We start from the raw sequence: 20,095 nt of genomic DNA on the forward strand, positions 1-20,095 counted from the left end.
ATGTGCGGCCTGCTACATACCTACTTTTCCTCCAGTATTGTTAGCTAAGCATTCTCTCAGGTTCCTGGAATTTCTCACTTTGAATGTGTTAATAAAAATGAACATCCTTCTCTGGAATTGTCATCAGCCTACTTTATGCCACTCGTGACAACAAATCAGCCACTTTGAACCTTCTGAAAAAAAGAGTGAAAAGAGACAAACTGACATAGATCCATTCTGGGCATTACTGCAACTCAGTAACTACTACCTAACAAGGGAGTTTGGCATTCAGTTTAGTACAAGTGTAAATCCACCTATTTTAGTAGAAGAAGAAAGAAGACATTGCAAGTTCTCAAGTCTCGCAATATGTTCTCCAGTAGTACTATGTGATATCATCTTGCATTGCTAGGGGGAAAACATAGCTAGTAGATCCCACACTTTTTCCTTGAAGTTAGTTCATGTACTCTGTAGCTTGTCTCACAAGAGAGACTTGCTTGTAGAGCTAAAATTGCAAAACTGACTCTGAAGCTTGTGACACTGCTTGGTGTCATGTAATTTTTGCTTCTTTGTGCACAAAAGGAATTTCCTGGGAAGTATTATTTGGGAGTTGCACAGTCAGTTTCAAGCTGTAGTAAGATTCCATTCAGTCATTGCCACCCACAAGAAATGGCTGAGAATTATTAATATTACAGCTTTTGGGATCAGTGACAAACTATGTCCACTTCCTGCTTACTGCATCTGTGCTTGGAGCAATTGGAAATGATGCAGCTTACTCTCATCTCTGCATTGGTCCCAGATCTGAAATGCTTTGATGATTCAAGCTGTCTCTCCTGGCTGACTGTGGGTGTACTCCCTGATTGCTCAGGGAATTACAGTAAATATTCCTCCTGCTGCCTTGCTCAGATTCACTGCTTTGCAGTCTCAGGGGATTTCTGTTGCAGCAAGAATGTGTGTTTCACATTTATTTTTGTGATGTACCATTACACACTGCTGCAGTCTCTGGTTCCCTGACCTTCTCTGCCTTTCCAAAGGTGATGTTAGTCACTACTGCTGCAGTCTGAATGTTCATTCATCACCTTCTCCATAAGCAGGCTTCCCCCTGGGTGGATTCATACAGGTGTGATGAAATAGGATGAACTGCCCTGTATTTCTGTGCCCACCACTGTACACCCTGAGAACCAGAGGTTTCCTCGTGGATCTGTCTGCCCACTTTACAATAGCGAAGAGAGATTTACACGCTTCTTACAAGTAACAAGTATCTTACAAGTTCTTACACGCTGCTACAAAAAGCCCCTGTCGCCCACCACACTACAAAAACAGTGCAGAATCATCTTCCTTTGAGACTTGGTGATATGTTGTATTACACAATACGAAACCAAAGTGTTGTGCTGGAGATGTTATTTTTTACGGCTTAACGAAAACATCAAGGGACATAAAGAATGGAGCAGATAAAAGGAAAGCTATTAGGATGCAACACTGAGGAGCTGAAATAATGGATTATTCAACTACTCTGAGTCAGGCACAGATAACAGTTGTTATAGGGCTTCTCAGTGTCCCTGTGCTAGAAAAATCGTTGTCAAAAACCACCTGGGTGGAAAATCCAGTTAATTTGGTGAGCTTGCTGTGTATAAAGCTCTTGTGAGTAGCACTGAGCTCAGACTTTATGAACCAAGGTCAGAAAATTCAGCTTCTAGTGTCGTTTGAAGTAGCAAAGTTTACTAATGCTTTTTGAAGACATGAATGTTGCAAGATTTTGTTCAGGTTCTACAGCCTTTGTCAGCCTGCAAGCATTGATAAAGCTTTTAAAAATGGTGCCCTCCCTGTTGGCAACAATTTTTTCCATTATAACATTTAAGCTTTAATACTTACCAGTCAAAAATTGATTCTTAATACAATAACAACAATCCACTGTTCAGAGGCACCATAAAAAGATGGCATGTTTCCCTTTACATGCTAATATAAAACATTCACAAGATTTTATTTCAAACAACATAATTCCCCTCCATATCTTACAAATTTTCAGTGAAATGATATTGTTGTCTCTTCATCTTTGATCTTCTACTAGGCATTGAGTTGCACCTCTTTGTTCAAGCAACAGCATAACTGATTTGGACATTTGTATTGACAGAGGGCACCCCTGACTTTAATAAATGTGAAAGACAGCTTTGATGGTATGGTCCAAAAATCCAGTATCCAGACTGAATTTACCAGTCACAGCTTACAAAACTGAGCAAAAAACTGTCTCCAAATCCCAATGTAAATGTACACAGTGCAAACTGACAATCTTTGCATGCTCAAAGACAGCTTCATTTGTTGTTGAGAAAGGCTCATAAGAAAAACATACTGACATCTAGTATTGCCCATAATGGGATTTTTTCACCTGTGTTTTAAAGACATCTGTTGGAATACGAAGCTATATCTGCAAGAGTTTTCTATCTGCACCTGTAAAAGCACTGTAGCAGCACTACATCCTCCCAGAACATGTAAGCTTGCTATTTCTCCACAAACATGAACCTCTGAACACTGAATTTCATCTGTAAATATTGTCCAGCCTTGTGTTCCAACCACCTGATATTCTGGGCAAGACATAACATTTCTGAATTGACAACTGAGCTCAAGAATAGCTGTATCTTCAGTGGAGATTATGGATGATTTATATCTATCTGTTGAGGCATACACTACCTCCAAACAAGTCCATCAGCTTCTCATGAGAGAATTTAGGAAGTGGGAGTTTTTCACAGTGGTCACTGATTTTCTCAGGGGCTCAAGTATGACATGGAGAATTCATCACATAGATTTACCCTCTTCTGCTAAGGATATGATTAAGTCTGAGCTGCTGATGAGATTAAAAACCTTTCTCCATTCCTACAGTTATGTTTTTGAAATGGATGCTTGCTTTGGATATTCCGTTGAATCTTTCTGCACCTTTTATTATCATCTTTCAGAAATATCAAATCTGACATAAATTTTGCAGCTTGTGTACAACCCAGTAGTGCTAATGACATGGTGATGTCAATGCCTGGTTAACCCTCTTCATTTGCTGGAATAAATTAATATATATTAATAGAAACAATGATGATCTCAGCAGGAGTCACACTTACAATCCATACAATGCAGCCAATATTTTTCCTATCAGATTTCACCAACATCCTTTCCTGAGTGCTTTCAAACTCCATTCTTTCCGTTGGTACTTGAAAACATCCTACATTCCCTACTTGGACATCTACTCATAACGTTTCTATGAAGGCAATCAAAGACATCCTCTTAAAAGTCATTATGTGCTCCCTCCCTCCTAACTTGATAAAATGTAATAGGTTATAGCATCCAAAATCGGCCAGCGAGTAGATTGACAGAATATGGCTCACTAGCACTGACTGCATTTATCCAGAACTCTAAAACTTTTCAAAACTTCAACACCCACTCAGTATTTTAAAATCATATGCACTTATGGGTCTTCATGGGTTATTTTGAAATTAATTAGTTAAATTGTGGATCTCCGTTGTTTCATATGATTACTACCTCATTCATATAATTACTTCCCTGCTTAACTATTTTGAGAGTAAATTTCATCGTACATCCTGTTCTCTGAATGTCTTTAAATGATTATTTCTGAATTGCCTGCTACACTATGTCTTCCAAAAGAATTCCGAGATCCAATTTAAAGACAGCTGATGTCATCACTTGTCTCTGTAACCGTACTTAGAACATCTTAAACATCTGTTCTTTTGACTGTTTTGGACTTTGTCTCTTGCACTGAGCAAGCTACGCAAAGCAGATTAATGTAGCAACTTTGGGAATATTTTCAATATTGAATTCCATGTTTTGGTATTTCAGTCTTTCAAACTGTACTCCAGCATAGGACAGCTGCATTTCCTTTTTTTTTTTATTCTTTCTTTATTAGGTTGTCTGTAACTTCACAGATGCAAGCCATCTTGCTATGAGGTTGTTTGTTGTTACTATCTTTGAAAAAATAAAAACATTTTCCTTATGGGTGTGAGTGGCTCTTAGTATGCAACATTTTCTATTTGAGAATATTTTAATTTTAGATAATCATTTTCTCAATTTTCTACCATTTTAATTCTCTATGTCTAACGTTCACATGGTAACAATTTATACACATAAATCAAGCTTCCACAGCCACTATCTTTGTAGTGATGACGGTGAGGATGACCGTCATTGTAGTATTTTGCACTGCTGTATCTGAACACAAGTGACTGACACTTATGCATTGACTCATGAGCTTCTTATCGTCTCAAATACTTGGGTTTCTTTTCCCTCTGAAGTAAGAGACATTCTATCACACGTGCTGCTGATCCACCCCAGGCAGCTTCACTGACTTCCTTAACTCTCTCTCATTGCTACTGTCATACTCACCCAACAGCTTCTTCATCATGAATACACCACATGCTTCTGATGACATTCAGTCTGTGGCATTTCACTCATATTTTCCACAATCTTCAGAGATGGAATTGTTTGGGGAATTTGGCAGCTCTCAAAAGGATACTCTTTGAATTTAGGGCCTGAGGGGACAATTCATTGGCATTTGGAAGTTACGCAGTTCATAACAGAACTTCCAGTGCTTCCAGTGTGGATTATATGTAACCCATATTTTCTGAAAGTTGTTCAGTCCTTTTTCACAGTCACTGATAAGTTCTGTCGATCAGACACAACTCAAATCTACAAAACTCATATATTTCATAAGCTACAGATAACATTATTGGTATAATGTAATTAAGAACAGTAGCAGCAATTCTATGGACAGAACTATATGGAGAAGTCACAAAATACTCTCCATGTCATACAAATGGAGCCGGTCAAAATGAATGCTTGACACCTCAGCTTACACTAGTTACTACAGCAGCTCAACAAGAAAAATCTTGAGGTATGTTCACAGATCTCAAGAAAGCCAAGATGCTTCCCTCATTAAAAAGAATCACAGTGATGCCACATATGAAGATGAGACACTGCATTTGGCTGTCTCCAGATGAGGCAAGTAGAGATGTCAGAGGTTTAAATCATTCTGAGTATCTTCCCTTTTGCAGTAACCAACTCATTCAGACTCTTTTCTAAAGCAAACATTCAAATCATGAAAAATAAAAAAGTCCTAGATGGCTTTGACAAGAAAAGGAAGAAATTAATCTCACCAAACCTGCACAACAAAGTTGCCCTCATTTTAGGAAAGAAGATGGTCACCACAGAATGCAAATTGAAAGGGGAAAAACAATGAAAAAGTATTTACTGCAGTTCAAATCTAACTTTTCTCCTTATCTGTGGGGAAGTGAGAAATTGAGGAAAGTGAGGAACCATTGGTAAAGCTAAAAATATCAGGAGATGCACAAACCAAAACATTCCCCCAGATGAATAGTTTTCGCTTTGATCAATCAAAAAAAAAGGTATGAAATGTGTTCATTTTAAACAGAGCAGAAAATGAGAATAAGGAATACACGGCCATAATGGATGAGGAACCAGATGAAAGGGCTGAGATGAATTTCAATCGGCGTGAAGTGCTGCCATTTTTTTCCCCTGATCTTATGCAACACCCTCACAACTAGGTAATTGCTTAGCTTCTGCGTCTATCCTGTTAACATTGCATATTGAAAGCTGGGCTGCTGTTGAAAAAAAAATAGTAGTAAGTAAAGATTGCTATTTTATTATTCTTTGTGATTCTGGCAGTAATGCCAACAGAAAGTGGAAAATGCCAGACCAGATAACACCAACAATAACCTGTCTCGATGAAAAAGCCCACAGCTAGTAGTTATTCAATCATATATACAAGCTTAACTCTGTGTATAGCTGCTGTATTCTCAGTTTCTCTTTAAAGAGCCACAGTGTTCCCTCACATTTCCTTCTTACGTTTAAACAGGCAGCAAAATCAGAGGGCACGGGACTCACATAATTCTTATTTTTGTAAATACACTGCATCGATAAATAAAAAAGCCAGAGAAAGCATAGGACTTCCTTCTAGAAATAGATGACCACACAAATCTTCGTCACTGAACTATGACACATCCCAAATCAAAGTTAATCTGCCTCCTCTATACACTATGCTTGCTTTATGCTTGCTTTAGAAGTGCTGGAATAGGAATAGCTGCACTGGCTCAAAATTAGAATCCATTCAAGACTCACGCTTAGCTTCCCACAAAAGCCATTTGCAGGAAGAGAATGGACAGAGGAAATTCATGTGGTATTTAGTCCTAGTACTCTCCCAGTCTCTGGCTATTGCCAGAAACTTTCTGGCTCAACTGTAGCATCCTCAGTCTCTCCTGAGTGGCAGAGGTCATTTCAGAGACAGTTACTGCACACGTGAATCTACACTTGCTTATTATCCCCCATGAGGATGACTCTGCATTTATCCATGCTGAGTTTCATCTGCTATTTTATTGCCAACTGTGATAAAGGCCTGAGATCCTTTATGACTGGTCACTGCTTTCACTATTGTAAGTAACTTCATATCATCAATAAACTCTATAGCTCAGTATTCAAACTCTTTTCAAGGCCACCCATGAATACGGTAAAGAGGTCAGGATCCATCAGAGAGTCCTGCAACACTCCAAAGGTAACGAGGACCCATTATGAGAACTTGCTATGGGAACTGACATCAAGATTCTCTCATTTATGCTACAGTTAGGGTGTACGTTAAGCCAGGTATAATACTTTACTACTGCTTATTAATATGATTTCTTCAGTCCCTGAATGTTTATGTTTGCTAAAAATGTGAAGGAACACTAGCCATCACAGCATTTTATTCTGTTATTAAAGACAATAGACAGAAGAGTTCCTTGTGGTAATGTTAAAATTTCCAGTGTATCAAGGACAACATGAGAACTACCAGAAATGCCAAAGATAACCTCCTTAGAAAGGAAAGCAAGCAGAGGAGAAATGGCACAAGAACTGGCTGATGTTCAGGCAGATGGGAAAATTATTACCATGACAATTTTGCCATCTGTCCTCCCATACGACTGACACAGTCCTACGGCCTGGTACATGGATTGGGTTCAGTGGAACTTAAAACAGTTACTGAAATCGGAAAGCACAGGGGCTTCTGGCTATTTATTATTCAGGTCATTCCAGAGGAGGCTTGTCAACTACTTTTAAAGTATTTAAGGTGCTCAACATGATGAAAATGCAACAAAAACAAGTCAGGAATTTTCTAGTCTGCAAAATTTTATTAAGCAACAGCTGGACAACTCTTACAACTCCAAATCATCAAGGAAAAATAGGGCAATGAGTCAATCTGCCAATCATGTAGACAGTAAAGAATTTGGACAAACCACATTTTTATAGGGAAACCAACAATGCTTTCTAGGCACCTCCTGCAAAATCTATTACACAAGATACATGAAAGGAGAGGCAGATCAAGATATGTTTTTAAGTACAAACAAAGTGGAAACCAGGTATACCATGGTACACTGAGCAGAAAAGGAAAAAAAAAAAAAAAAAAAAGAGAAAACATGAGATTCCCCAAAATTTACTAAAAAAAAAAACCAACCCCATGTAAAACATGTAAAAGCACACAAACTGTGTACCAATTTTCACAAGCATTCAAAAGAAAAACACGCAGGGCTTGCTATCTTGAGAACATGTGCACCCGCATGATTGTATATGCTCTTTAAATTAAATAAAAAAAATAAAATCCAAAATCATGTTCAAAGTTATAGTACCAAAATAACAGGTTTAATAAGCAAATGCAACTCCCTTACTTTTTCAGGAAACACTACAGTGCCTTTTCAATCAAATGCATCTCCATGCTGTTCCACAACACCGTATACTTTATCTACAACAAACAACAAGATCTTGAACAGACAAACCCTTCCCCAAATGCACAACACAGAAAATGAAGAAACAAATGCTGAAGCAGTGAAGCGAAGGGAAACCAAAGGCAAATCATGTATAAAGCAAGCAAAAGAAATGAAGGGAAAACTATGATAGTTTTGAGTAAATAGTTTGAAACAGAATAGGCAGGAATTATAAGCTGAGCTCTATCCTGATTAAATACTTGAAACTCAGGTGTCTGCACACTGGTATGTTTCTCTTTTATTATTACTTTAATCTTAATCCATATTACCAGAACTGACCATTTGGACAGTAAGAAAACCACTCCACAAGTAGATGACATTTGTCAGGATTGCTGAATCAGACAATATTTTGAAATTTGTAGTTATTTAAATCGGAGGGCAAGGATTCAAAATGATCTGGCACATTTGAACATCGTAGAATCACAGAATGGTTTGGGTTGGAAGGGGCCTTTCAGATCATCTAGATCCAACCCCTGCTGTAGGCAAGGAACCTCCCTCCAGACCAGGCTGCTCAAAGCCCCATCCAGCCTGGCCTTGAATACTTCCAGGGAGGGGGCATCCACCACCCCTCTAGGCAATCTGTTCCAGTGTCTCACAACCCTCACAGTAAATAATTTCTTCCTAATATCCAGTCTAAATCCACCTTCTTCCATTTTAAAGCCATTTCCCCTCATCCTGTTGCTACATGCCCTTATAAGAAGTCCCTCCCCAGCTTTTCTGTAGGCCCCTTCCAGCCACTGGAAGGTACCATACCATTTAATTTCTTTGGATACTCTTTGGAACTCTTTGGATAAGTAAGTATCCAGATTTTCATTTATTTACTCACAAATCTCACAAAATCGTGTTGTTTTGATCCTGCACTAAGCTCCAAATCAGCAAACCTATGCTCTTGCACAGAGCTTCATAACAATCAGTTTGCCCTGAAGAACAAACTTCTCATTATAAATTCAATTGCAAAATCAAAAGTTGAATGGTGAAGTTTTTAATTTTTGTATCAAGAACTGCTTCACCGAATCCTTTTTCATTCTCTTATTCAGTAATTGTTTTTTTTCTTAAAAATCTAATTTCCTACATGGAGCAACAATCCAACTGCCAAAAGAAATGTTCTCCTCATACATCTCCAGAGGTACCAAGCAATATGCAAAGCTGCATCTTTTAATCTAAAAACATCTCAGCGGGATTTTTTTTAAAAGAATTAAATAAATATGAAATAATCATTTGCATAGCCCACCTTTCACAAGCAGTAATGAATCTTATTCCTTCGGGAATGATGCGTGTAAATTCCAACCTTACAAAAAGGACCGTGATCCCTACCTGCAGTATACTCCTGAGGGTGACAGAGCTCTGTGCCAGTAGCTGCTGGTGCAGGATTGTGCTTGCTGTGAAAGTGAAGGGACTTCAAAATGAAAAAATTCCTCTACCAGAATTATTTCATTTTTGTCAGCAGTATATTATTTCCCCTCGTATACTGGGAAAAATATTACACCAACCTCTAAATCACATGAACAGCTTGCTCTCCTGTGTTGAAGTCCTAGAAATGAGAAAATAAGGCAAAATTCTCTAAGACTGCTTTGTGGCTGCCATTTTACTTCCAGAGTGCTTCAGGTGAGTTCACACAGAACTGTCAGTATAGCTGTTCGTTAATGCTGTACAGATGTTTTAAATGGATATACAGATCAAGTCAGTCATTCTTACCTTATAATCATACAGAGATGGCAAAGTGCATTTTGGGTGCGATTCCCCTCTCTTAAGTACCTTAGTGTAACCTGGTGAGGTGAGAAGCGGGCCCTCTGTCAGCATGCCATGCAAATGGCTCATCTGCTGCTAATCCCCAGGTCAGATTTACTGGCGTTGAGTGGTTTGGGATCTGCAGAAATGTGTGGTTTCCAAACTGTTGCTCTGGCAAACACATTCGTAAAAACCAGTCAAAACTTACCCTGTCTTCTCTTTCACTCAAATCAGTTTTTGCACATGGATTTAAAGTGTTGCTGACAGGTAAAAGGGCACCAAGATAACATAGGGTAACACATATCTGGCTGCAAATGCACAGAAATTGTCTGAGGTAACAACCAGGCAAGCTCCCACATTTGTCTGGAATTTCTTAGACCAAAAAAAAAAAGACACGTGAGGGAAAGTCAGACTGTCCAGGCTCAAGGCTTTGTGCAGCTCCATAAAAAAAATAGAACAAAACTAGATAAAGAAATGTACAACTATTTTTCTGTGGCTGCAACATGGAAGGTTTATCTGAGATGAACCTACGTGCAGATTGACTGTCATACAACCAAGATCAAGCAAGCCATGGCACCTCTTTCTGCTGCCTCTGGAACTCAGTGAATAACTATTACGACGAAAATTCTTTCTGTAACTCTTTCCTCTCTCTCCCATATGTGCATTGCAGAAATGCAATATTCCCACTGCTTCAAGACAACATCAATCACTCTGTGCATGGCGCATATCATACAAGACTTTAAGTGCCAATTTACAGACTCTGTTAGGAGCTTTATTTCGAGGCTATCAGCTGTATTTTCTAAATGAATCAGGATCTCTATTACACCTCTTTGCACCTTTACAGGAGCAGATTCCACACAACCACCAACTGACATTGGGGCTTTCTCTGCTTAAAGCTGCTGCAGGCAAACTCTATGGCAGCTGCATGCTGTTCTTGGAGCTAAACTGGAAAGAAGAGAGAAGGAATGCTGTCTCCAGTGTGTCTCAGTGGAGGAGCACCTTGAAGAAGAGAAGGTGCCACTGGCAGAGGTCAGGGCTCAGCTCAATCAGCTCCATGCAGTGCTAACACAAGAATCAGCAGCACTATGGCTGCGCTGGAACCAGCTGAGCTCTGCTGAAGGAGTGCATTAGCCTGAGTAGAGAGAAACACATTTACTGCTGTACTCTTTCTCGTGCCTCATCAAGCTCATACTAAGCTAGTTTGCTAGTGCACTGAAGTATGCCACCGTTAAATCCTACCAGGCTATGCAATGAACTTACAAACTGAGCCTACATCGTTACACTCTCTTTTATCACGCAAGCCAGCCTATCTTATAACTAGAGAAAAAGCACTGCACTAAACAAGAGGGAAAGCTTTGTATTTTTTAAAAGCATTCCCAATTGAAATATGTACTTCAAAACAAAGGAGGGAAACTGTGGAGGACAGATTTCTGCAGGTCCCAAAGAAGTCATCTACATTCTTTGTAGTCTACACAGACCTTCAAAGCAAACTCGCTGCTTTTAGATACGCCAAAATATTTCTGCCTGCCTGAATGATGAAATTTTACATACTAGTCCACAAAACCAAGTCTTCCTATATGCACTTTGAACTTCGTGCAGCAAAACATACAATTACTTACAAATATGCTCTTTAAATATAAATAATAAATTGTGTATAGCTCACTGATATATAGAAATAAAATAATCCCTTAATCACTTATTATATTACACAAGATAAATAGTTTGCCTTTTGGATGTTAACAAGAAATCTGCATTAAATTATCTTTTAAAACCACTCAGAGCTTCCTAAAAAAAAAAAAAAAAAAAAGAAATAAAGATAAGCAGCAGAATAAAACAAACAACCATGAAAAAGCCCATAAGACCCCCAGACTGTCAGAACTATTGCACAATTGAAAAAGAAAAGAAAAAAAAAAAAAAAGGCTTTGGAAAAACATTTTCTGGAAATCCCTGTGTGTGTATAAAAGAAGAATATTTTTGAATACCTTGCTACATTCTCCCTAGAAGAACTTTGTTATCTACAGAAAACTTGGATCTTTCAAATTAAGTATAAAGTGTAAAATCTGTTTTTTGGCTGAATGCAATAGCAATCTTCAGGATTTCAGTGAATGTATTGGGGGGAGCTTTTAAATCTGTGTCATATATCATATCTCTCAATGAAAAACAGAAGAACTGCTGCTTTTACTTGTCCTTCATACAATTCACGATCCAGTTCCACTCTCAGAATTTACACCACTTCCACTTCTTTCATTTCAATTCAACTTATTTGAGAGTAGTTTCTATCTCTAATTCTCCAAACCATTACAACCCTCAATTTTAATTCCCTTTAGGGACTCTATCAAAGTATTTTCAACAAGACAGAAAAGTAGCTTATCTTATAACATCTGACAAACAAATAGGAAGGCTGGAAATTGTGTATACTTTCCTGATTTATGATAGCTGTTCCTTGTGCTTCGTTTGGGCAGAAGCCACCAGAACGATGCAATCACAGGCTTGGCCAACAGAACCAAGTTAGTAAGCTGTTACCTGCTATATGTGCTTGTGATTTGTGGTTTTACATTAGTAGAAAGCTACTGATAATTGGAAAAAATTGCTTATGAATCAAGTGAAGAGGAATACTGTTCCATGGAGGATTAAAGAAACTGCACACAGAAGTCCTAATTAGACCAGATTTTGTTCAGAAAAAAACACTGATGTTCTTCGCACTTGGTAACAATTTTGGCTTAAAACTACAGGCAACGTTCCTTTCAGCTGAAGATTTCTAGTGTAAATGAGTCGCCCTTCTCCCAGACAGTGAGCATGTCATGATACATTTCTTGTCTATGCTGTTCAGCATATGCCCATTACGTTCTAATTTGGGTATGACTGGTAAGCACAGACTTTTGGGTAGGAAAGGACACTAATCTGCCAACTTTCCTCCTCACATATTGATAGCAGCAGACCTGAGAATTCAACTGACTGTCTGCACAGGGTGTAACTCAATGCAGACAAATGGCTCAATCGTGCTTCCTTTATAAAAATCAATGGGAAAAATTTCCAGATTTTAAAGGGAACAGACCAAATTATTTCAGTTCCTCCATCCCACACACATTACAGATACAGGCACATAAGCTGCCGAATACGTAATGCACATGAGAAAAAATACAAATAGGCCAGATAACATAGAGAAATTCAATAAAATTAATTGAAGCAAATGAAGTCTGTTAAATGCCAAGGGGAATGTTGTGCCTGACATGTAAGCAGAAGCTCCTGAACTCTGGGATCATACAGGCATGGTGCCATCTATTGCCCTTCCTTCCTTCTTACCTCTAACTGTCCTCTCCAAGGAAACCACTTTGCAAAGGATTCTTCCTGGACTCACCCTGTAGGACTTTACCTGTGGATGATCTGCCTCGTAGTCTCTCTTAGCAGTTCTCAAACTCCTCTCTGACTGATATTTATTATTCCCTCTGTGCTGTATTGCTTTACAAGTGTCAGCAGAGCAGAAGTTTCTTGTTCACTGCATTCTGGTAAGCTCTGCTACAGCATGGTCCTCTCTTACATGGTATGCTCCTCTAGAATGAATTAAATACAACACAGAACTGCCTTACCACCAGAATTTTCAAAAAGAGAGATAAAATCACAACTGTTTATCTTATGTTATACAGCTTTTCAAGTAAGAAGTTAAACTGGATAAAAGACAAAGCAGTATTAACATCTCAACTAACTTATCTTCCTCAGCGTGCCTTTCACATCAAAAGAATAATTTTTTGAAGGAAATCTGCAGTCATGTTTAGTAATCTAATGTCCAAACAATTACAGGAATAATTACAGTTTTTGTGCATCACGGTGGAAACTGTTTCCATACCAGAATGTATTCTATAGCAAAATGCAGGCAAGGAGGCAAGAGAGAAAGCGAAGAAATACATACACAAAAATGGACAACACAGAAAACCTTCTGTGCAAGCAACCCTTCTAAATGGTCAGCAAGTCTGCATGTCCACCAGAAACTAAACTTTAGCCAGAACAAGCTGCCCTCCTGTCAATAAGCCATTCCCTGTAACACTCCATTTAAACTTTGCCTTGCCACTCTTTCTTACCTATAGCATTATCTTCACAAACTACAGTCACAAGAACTACTCAAGTAGTAATGGTGATAAAAGGAGTAATTCTGTCCAATTTTTCCTTCCACTTTTAGCTTATTTGTCCTCCAGCCAGCCATGATGTTGTTTCCTGTAACAAAATTGCTTTCCTGATGAAATTGCTTCCTGTAATGACTTGCTATACTTCTGTCTCCTTCCTAATTTTAGCACAGATACAATGTTGTGGAACTTGATTCCTATTGATTACCAAGAAGATGAATACATTGGGCCTTCTCACTCACTTGAATGACTTTGTTTATAAAGTGTAAACACATTTAAATGAGGAGTGTGTATAGGCATGGCCTTGAAGGTACATCTGGTCACACTGTACCTCTTCCAGCTGCAGGCCAAACTGAAGAATACTGCTGATCAGTATGCGCAAAGAAGGAACGCTCTTAATTATGTTCTTCCCTCTTTTCTGTCACCCAACGGAAGATGTTTATCCCCAGTAACAGCACACAAAACAAGCAGACATCAACTTATTTGATACATTGAGTTTTAAAACCACATTGGTAACAGTTTTGTTTCTTTTCTGAGTAACACATCGTTATGTATAAATTAAATATTGACCTACAGAAGCCTCCCTGGAACTTGTGGTACTCAGTTATTATCAGAGATCAGAGAAGAAACACGCATCTTCAAGTATTATAGCTTCTTTTTTTCTTTTTTCTTTTTTTTTTTTTTTTTGCTGCTATCATTGATGTAGTAGTAGTACAAACTGGACCAGAAAAAAAGTTATGTTCCCTGTTTTAAAAAGAACAGCATGATATAAGGCAGTCTATCAAAAAGAGCAGTCTTTTTTAATCCCTCTATGAGCTTACATCAGCTATTGTAGCAAACACAGCAGAACCATCACAACAAGCCAAAAGCCACACTTCTCCACAGAACACTGAATGGCTCTCAACCCTTTGCTCTTTCTGAAACTCAGCACAATGCTTTAAAAAAAAGAAAACACCTGAAAACAAACAAACAAACAAAAGAGAAGAAAGCCCCCCACCCTCCACCCCATGACTGATTAGAGTTAATGCCCTTCAGTTGGGCACTAAGAGACTTTTCCAGTTTTACGGCCTTCTTCGCTTCCAGGCACCTCAGTGCACCTAACGTAGGCTGCCCCGACATTTTCCAGTTTGGACTCTATGAGAAGGTTTTGACAACATTTTCCTCTCTCCAGGTTTCTGCTTGTTCATTTGAGGCGTTGAGTCACATTAGCCAGAGCAACAGCAAAGGCTTGCACTGCAGAAAATGGATACTGAAAGTCCAAAATGTAAGCATTGCCATCAATCCTTCCAAACTGCATCACCTGGGAAGCAGGGGAAGAGTGGGGAAGGAAAAAGAGAACAAGGTCAAAAACAGTGAGTCATAGAAAAAACAGAGAAGAACAAGAGTTAAATATTTTTGCCCCTTCGTAAGTACACTTCTGTTAATCGTTCTGAATTAATATGGGGTGGTCACAGCACGGAGTGGGAGGACAACGAAGAGTAAGTGCACTGTAATAATGGACCACATAGAGTACTTGACTAATATTTCACTCTGTAAATTGAGCATTAAAACATATATAAACACTATAAAGTGTTGGTGTAAGAACAATGTTTCCAATGACCACAGCATCCTTCTTTATGCAGGAAAATAATGTTCTCTCCGTTGGAGAGATTCCATCATTGCCCCATCAGGAAAACAGATTTCATTTTCAAAGGAAGGAGCTTTCAGAGAAAGGGAAGAACCAATCTTCTGTCTACAGCACCTCACATTTAGCATGCTGTATTTCTTCAGCAGTTCTATTTTCCTTTGTATAAACTTTCCTAGAAAATAATTAGACTGAGAATGAATTAGCAAAGGGGCAGCGAGAGCTGTCTGAAACGTAAAGCTAGGATAGTCAGGTTGTTCTTCTACAGGGAGTACATAAAGTTTGGCCTATTAATATTGCTTTTTCATAAGCTTAATCAGAAGCCCTGATTGTATTTTTTTCTACAGTGAAGTTTCTTGGGCTGGAATGTAAGCAAGTGAGTTGAGCTTTGTTCTATCACCAGCAAAGCCTATGGTCAGTGTGATTTTGCACGGGGGTTCATGGCTATGCACCCATGGTCACTGCTTTCTTAACAAGCTGTTGTTTTGCAGCAGGACAAAACTAGGAGGCTACCACTGGTTATCTATGTTGAATATTTAAGACACTGATCTCCCAAGTTAAATCAGAGAGAGTTGAGAACCTTGATGTCTGTAATAAATCAAAAGTGACATTCAGAGATGCTATGACTGAGCCAGGAATTAAATCTGTAACACTTGGACTGTCCCAGTCCAGTGTTCTGCTGATTTATTAATGGCCTGGTTTTGGTGTAGTAACATCCCACTCAGGCAGAAGGGGAAGACTGTAAAACAAAACATTTTCTAGCTTCCCAAAACTTCTTTATCCATAGGCTGCTTAAAAGCGGGCCACTGAGCCTCTTTCTGGGAGAGGGTCAGAGCCTCCTCTTGTACCTTCAGGATTAAGAACAAGCTGCCAAGGCCTGATAACTCAGGGGGGAAATTTTGATTGACGGAACCTAACTGAACCCCCATCAGTTCTCTCGAACAAAGCACATGTAACTGCCACAGTAAATGAGCTATTGTCCAAACTCACTGACTTCAACTGTAACTATACTCAAGGAAATTTGTTGCACTTTTCTCCAATTTATGCAACTGATTTATTACAAAAACTACTTCCCTTCAGAAGTAAAAACTAGCGATATTAAAGGAAGCCTTTGTTCTTATGTCTTACTGGGATAATACTGAATATGTCTGGTACATTTACATTACAACTGCAATTTATCCTTACTTCTCAATCTAGCACTTTGCTGGTTTTTATTGTTTGTTTTCTGTGTGTTTTTCCCCAAACAGCAGGCAATGTGAGCTGGAGGCACTGCGCTGCATAGAGGCAGGCTGGATCCTGGCACCCACCCTCCCACCCAGATGCAGCATTTGCCACTGCCCTCCTACCTGCCGTCCTTCCAGCTCAATCTGGAAGTTTTTTGCCGACTCCTGGGTTACTCGCCCTCCAAAGTCCAGCTGATAGACTTGTGTTGCCTCGTTCCACAGCGGCTGCTTGTTGGCCATCACGTACACAAAGCCCTGGCTCCCCAGTCTCCCGTCCTCCTTCTCGCTGGCCTTACGGCACTTGAACTCATCCAGCTCACTGGCTGTCCTCAAATTCCTTTTGGTTTTCCAACCCTTTTTGCTGCCCTGACTCTGGTTCATCAGTTCATCCCCACTGATAAAAAGCTCCGGCTCACTCTCTGAACTGTCCTGAAATTCATTTGTCTTATTCAGCTTCTTGGACTTGAGCTGGTCTTTCTGGCTCTTGACTTTCTTCTTCTCTCTGCCCAGCCTTGGGCTGGATATTAGCGAATTGAAGTCAGTCAGTGTCCTCGAATCCTTTTTGACCTTGCCCTCAGTGATAGCCTGCACATTTCCTTCCTCAGCACGACTATCCAGCCGCTTTCGGCTCTTCTTGCCGAATTTGTCTGTCCTCTGAGGAACAGGGCTTTCTGTCAAGGAGAGCACCTCCTGGAAGGTGTCTGCTGTCTCCACCATCACTTCTGTACCCACATGGCCCTGGAGCTCGGTTGGCGGGGGAGACATAACCGGCTTCTCCACCACGAGGAGCGGCTTTGGAGGCAGAGTGCCCTGGGGATTCTGCACCGGTGGGCATGCGCTGTAGGAGCTCCATGGGTGCAAGGCTATCGGTGGCAGCTGTAAACTAGAGCAGGCGCTACTTCCCGGATACATGGGTGGCAAAGGGCAATAGGAGAGGTTGGGTGGGTAACCTGGTTGAAGCACTACTGTGGGCTCCTGCTGTGCAAACTGTGTTGGGGCCAGAGCTTCTTTGGGGGAGCATGGGGGCTGCATTCCCTGAAGGGGAGGGGCACTGTAGCTTCCTGGGTATGGTATTCCGACCCCATAACTTGTCTGGAAAGTGGCAGTGGGACTCGTTGGAGACTTAGGGGAGACAAACGGCATTCGAGACATATCCAGGTGCTGAGTCTGACCGATGATGAGAGGGGCTGGTTTTAAAGGGTTGGGTACAGAGCTCTGAGATGTCCTTTCCTGAGGAACCCATATCTCTTCACTCACCATAGGATCCCACTGGTACGGCGGTGGCCGTTTTACACCAATGGCAGCCTCCGTCAAGGCCACAGGTACGTGCCGTATCGATTTTTCCACTGGACAGTGCTGAGAAAGGGCTTCATCCTCCGTAAAGGCAGAGTTGATATAATCTGCCCGGTCACGGGAACTGTCAGGTGGGCTCAGCAAGTTGTAGGAGGACTGGGAGGCCAAAGGCGACGTACTGACAGAGTGAGCGATGACAGAGCTGTGCTGGGAGCTGCTCCCCGTGCTCATATCAGGTCTCATGCCACCAATGCTGGAAGTGCTGCTGCCAGAGTTGGCATTAGTGATGTTGCTCACACCACCAGCACTCGTGGTGCTGCTGCCGCCACTGCTGCTGCACTGGCTGCAGGTGTACAAAGCAGTGGGTACTCTCTGCTGGTACTGTGCCGTCACAACGCTGCTCTTGGCTTTTGGGGGAAGCTGCAAGGTGGCTCTCTGACTGTCCACCAGCTGGGCCATTTTCAGCGCTGCCTCCCTACTGTTCCTCCGCAAAGTAGCATGGATGATACTGCTGTCCAGCCTCTGTGCAATGCTCCTGCCCTGTGACAGCTGGCTGGCAATGTCGGGGTAGGGCGGTGGGTCCCCAGTGGGGATGGAGTAACGGGGAACTGTCAGCCGGTTCAGGGTGGCACTGGTGCAGGGTTGCTGCATCTTCTTCTCGGCAGCGGTGATGCGCAAAGTGGCAGAGCTGCCGGGCCCTGGCAGGGTGTAGGTGCCCTGGCCACAGAGCATGCGGGTACGAGGTCGGCACACTTCCTCCACATTCCCGCTGCTGTCGAATGTTGTTATTCGCTCATACCCCAGGGGCGGCTGGTAGTGCCCTGCAGGGTAAAGGGAGAACTCCCCCTTTTTCAGGCAGAGGTCGAGGGGCGGAGGTGGGGGGACAGGTGGGGGTGGCGGGGGGCCCACCGTGGGAACGGTGCCAGGGTAGGGTGGCGGGGGGTTCATCTTGTTCAGCTGCAGCTCCTGAGCGGCCCCAAAGATGACAGCATCGCTCTCCACTAGCTGTGGTCCCGGTCCTGGACGCGGGGGCTTGGCCTTGAGCGGGGGCTCGTGTTCACGGTCACCATGGTCCCGGAGGTCGGCAAGGGCGATGGCAGGGGGTGGTGGGGCAATAGTGGGAGGAACAGGGGCAGCGCGGGCCACATCTCCACTGGTTGGTGCCACTGCGCCAGGGCCAGGGAATCGGCCTGGTGCTCCTGAGAAGGGTCCTGGCCCCTCACCCCCTGTCTCGGCTGGAGGGTTAGCCAGAACATCCAGCTGCACATTCTGGTTGGCCAGCAGCGACTGGACCAGGCCGATGCTCTGTGTGGGCGACATGGCCTGGGCTGAGCTGTGGATGGGGGCAATGGGGATGTTGACGGTGCAGGGTGGGCTGCTGGCAGGGGCACCTGGAGCTCCAGGCACTGCAAAGAACAACACAGCCGTCACTCGCTAGCCTCCCTGCATGTGGCAAGGCCAATTGCCCTCTGCTTGCTCTAGTTCAGGGCCAATTGGCCTTTGCTAAGCGTGGTGCTTAGGCACACAAAAGGACAGCAAGCGTCAAACCACAAAAACCTCCAGAAATGGCATTTCATGTATTTTTTGCTTTTATTCAGTACTTTGAGGAAGACATTTGGGCAGCTAAAAAATGCGCCACTGGGAAAGTTCATGGAAGTGTTAACATGAAATTCAGGAACTGGGGGGAATTTGTTTTTAAAGTTAGTGAAAGAAAAAGACCACTGCACGTCTTTTGTACTTTGTCATTTTGTTTTACCTTTGACTTTTTAACTGCCTGCTTATCTTTATATGTTTAGGAGCTCAGCTGTATTTGGAAGGGCTGCTATCAGACCTGAAATCAGTGGGTCAGACATTAGTTTGAGCAAGTAACCCAGACTATCTGCACTGACTCCCATTGCACATTTCTTACATTTGGAGATCAATTTTAAGTTAACTTCGTGGCAGTGGTTCTTCAGAAGTACAGTTCAGCACTCACGTTTAGGCCACACTATGATTCCCATGAACTTTCCCAGAGCAGTGAGTTTACCTGGTGGGTCTGAACTAGCACTCACTCATCATCCAGTTGTAATGAACACTACTTAAATCAAAACAAAGTTTTAAGAATCGAGATTCACATTAGTTTTCAGCTAAGTTGTTTTGATGATAAAGATATCAACAATCAAACAATACAAAAGAAAATCTACCCATAGATACCTGGCTGCTGGCACCTATTCTTTGCCTCTAATCCTAAAGCTACTGGATGCGGCACCCAGGCTTTGTTTAGGGCAGCTGCTAAGTAGTGGTAAGGCACAAAACAGCCCTCACTGACCCAGGCTGACACTCTCTAGAGCCAGT

The 20,095-nt window shown here is 41.5% G+C and overlaps 1 protein-coding gene across 8 annotated transcripts in view; it reads right to left on the reverse strand.

The window, feature by feature from the left end:
* Window positions 1-7,125: 7,125 nt before the first annotated feature.
* TULP4 (TUB like protein 4) overlaps window positions 7,126-20,095 on the reverse strand; it is a 139,938-nt gene continuing 126,968 nt past the window's right edge. For 7 of the 8 annotated variants that reach the window (XM_052679279.1, XM_052679328.1, XM_052679295.1 and 4 more), the window contains 2 exons: window positions 16,592-19,167; window positions 7,126-14,921 (listed from right to left, as the gene is read on the reverse strand). In XM_052679279.1, coding sequence (XP_052535239.1) covers window positions 14,805-14,921; window positions 16,592-19,167 — 2,693 coding nt within the window. In that variant the 3' untranslated portion in view covers window positions 7,126-14,804. The remainder of the gene's footprint in view (window positions 14,922-16,591; window positions 19,168-20,095) is intronic. The other variant, XR_008205792.1, reaches the window with a different exon arrangement.

This window comes from Tympanuchus pallidicinctus, unplaced genomic scaffold (assembly GCF_026119805.1).
Source record: "Tympanuchus pallidicinctus isolate F22 unplaced genomic scaffold, pur_lepc_1.0 scaffold1, whole genome shotgun sequence".
Lineage (NCBI taxonomy): Eukaryota > Metazoa > Chordata > Aves > Galliformes > Phasianidae > Tympanuchus > Tympanuchus pallidicinctus.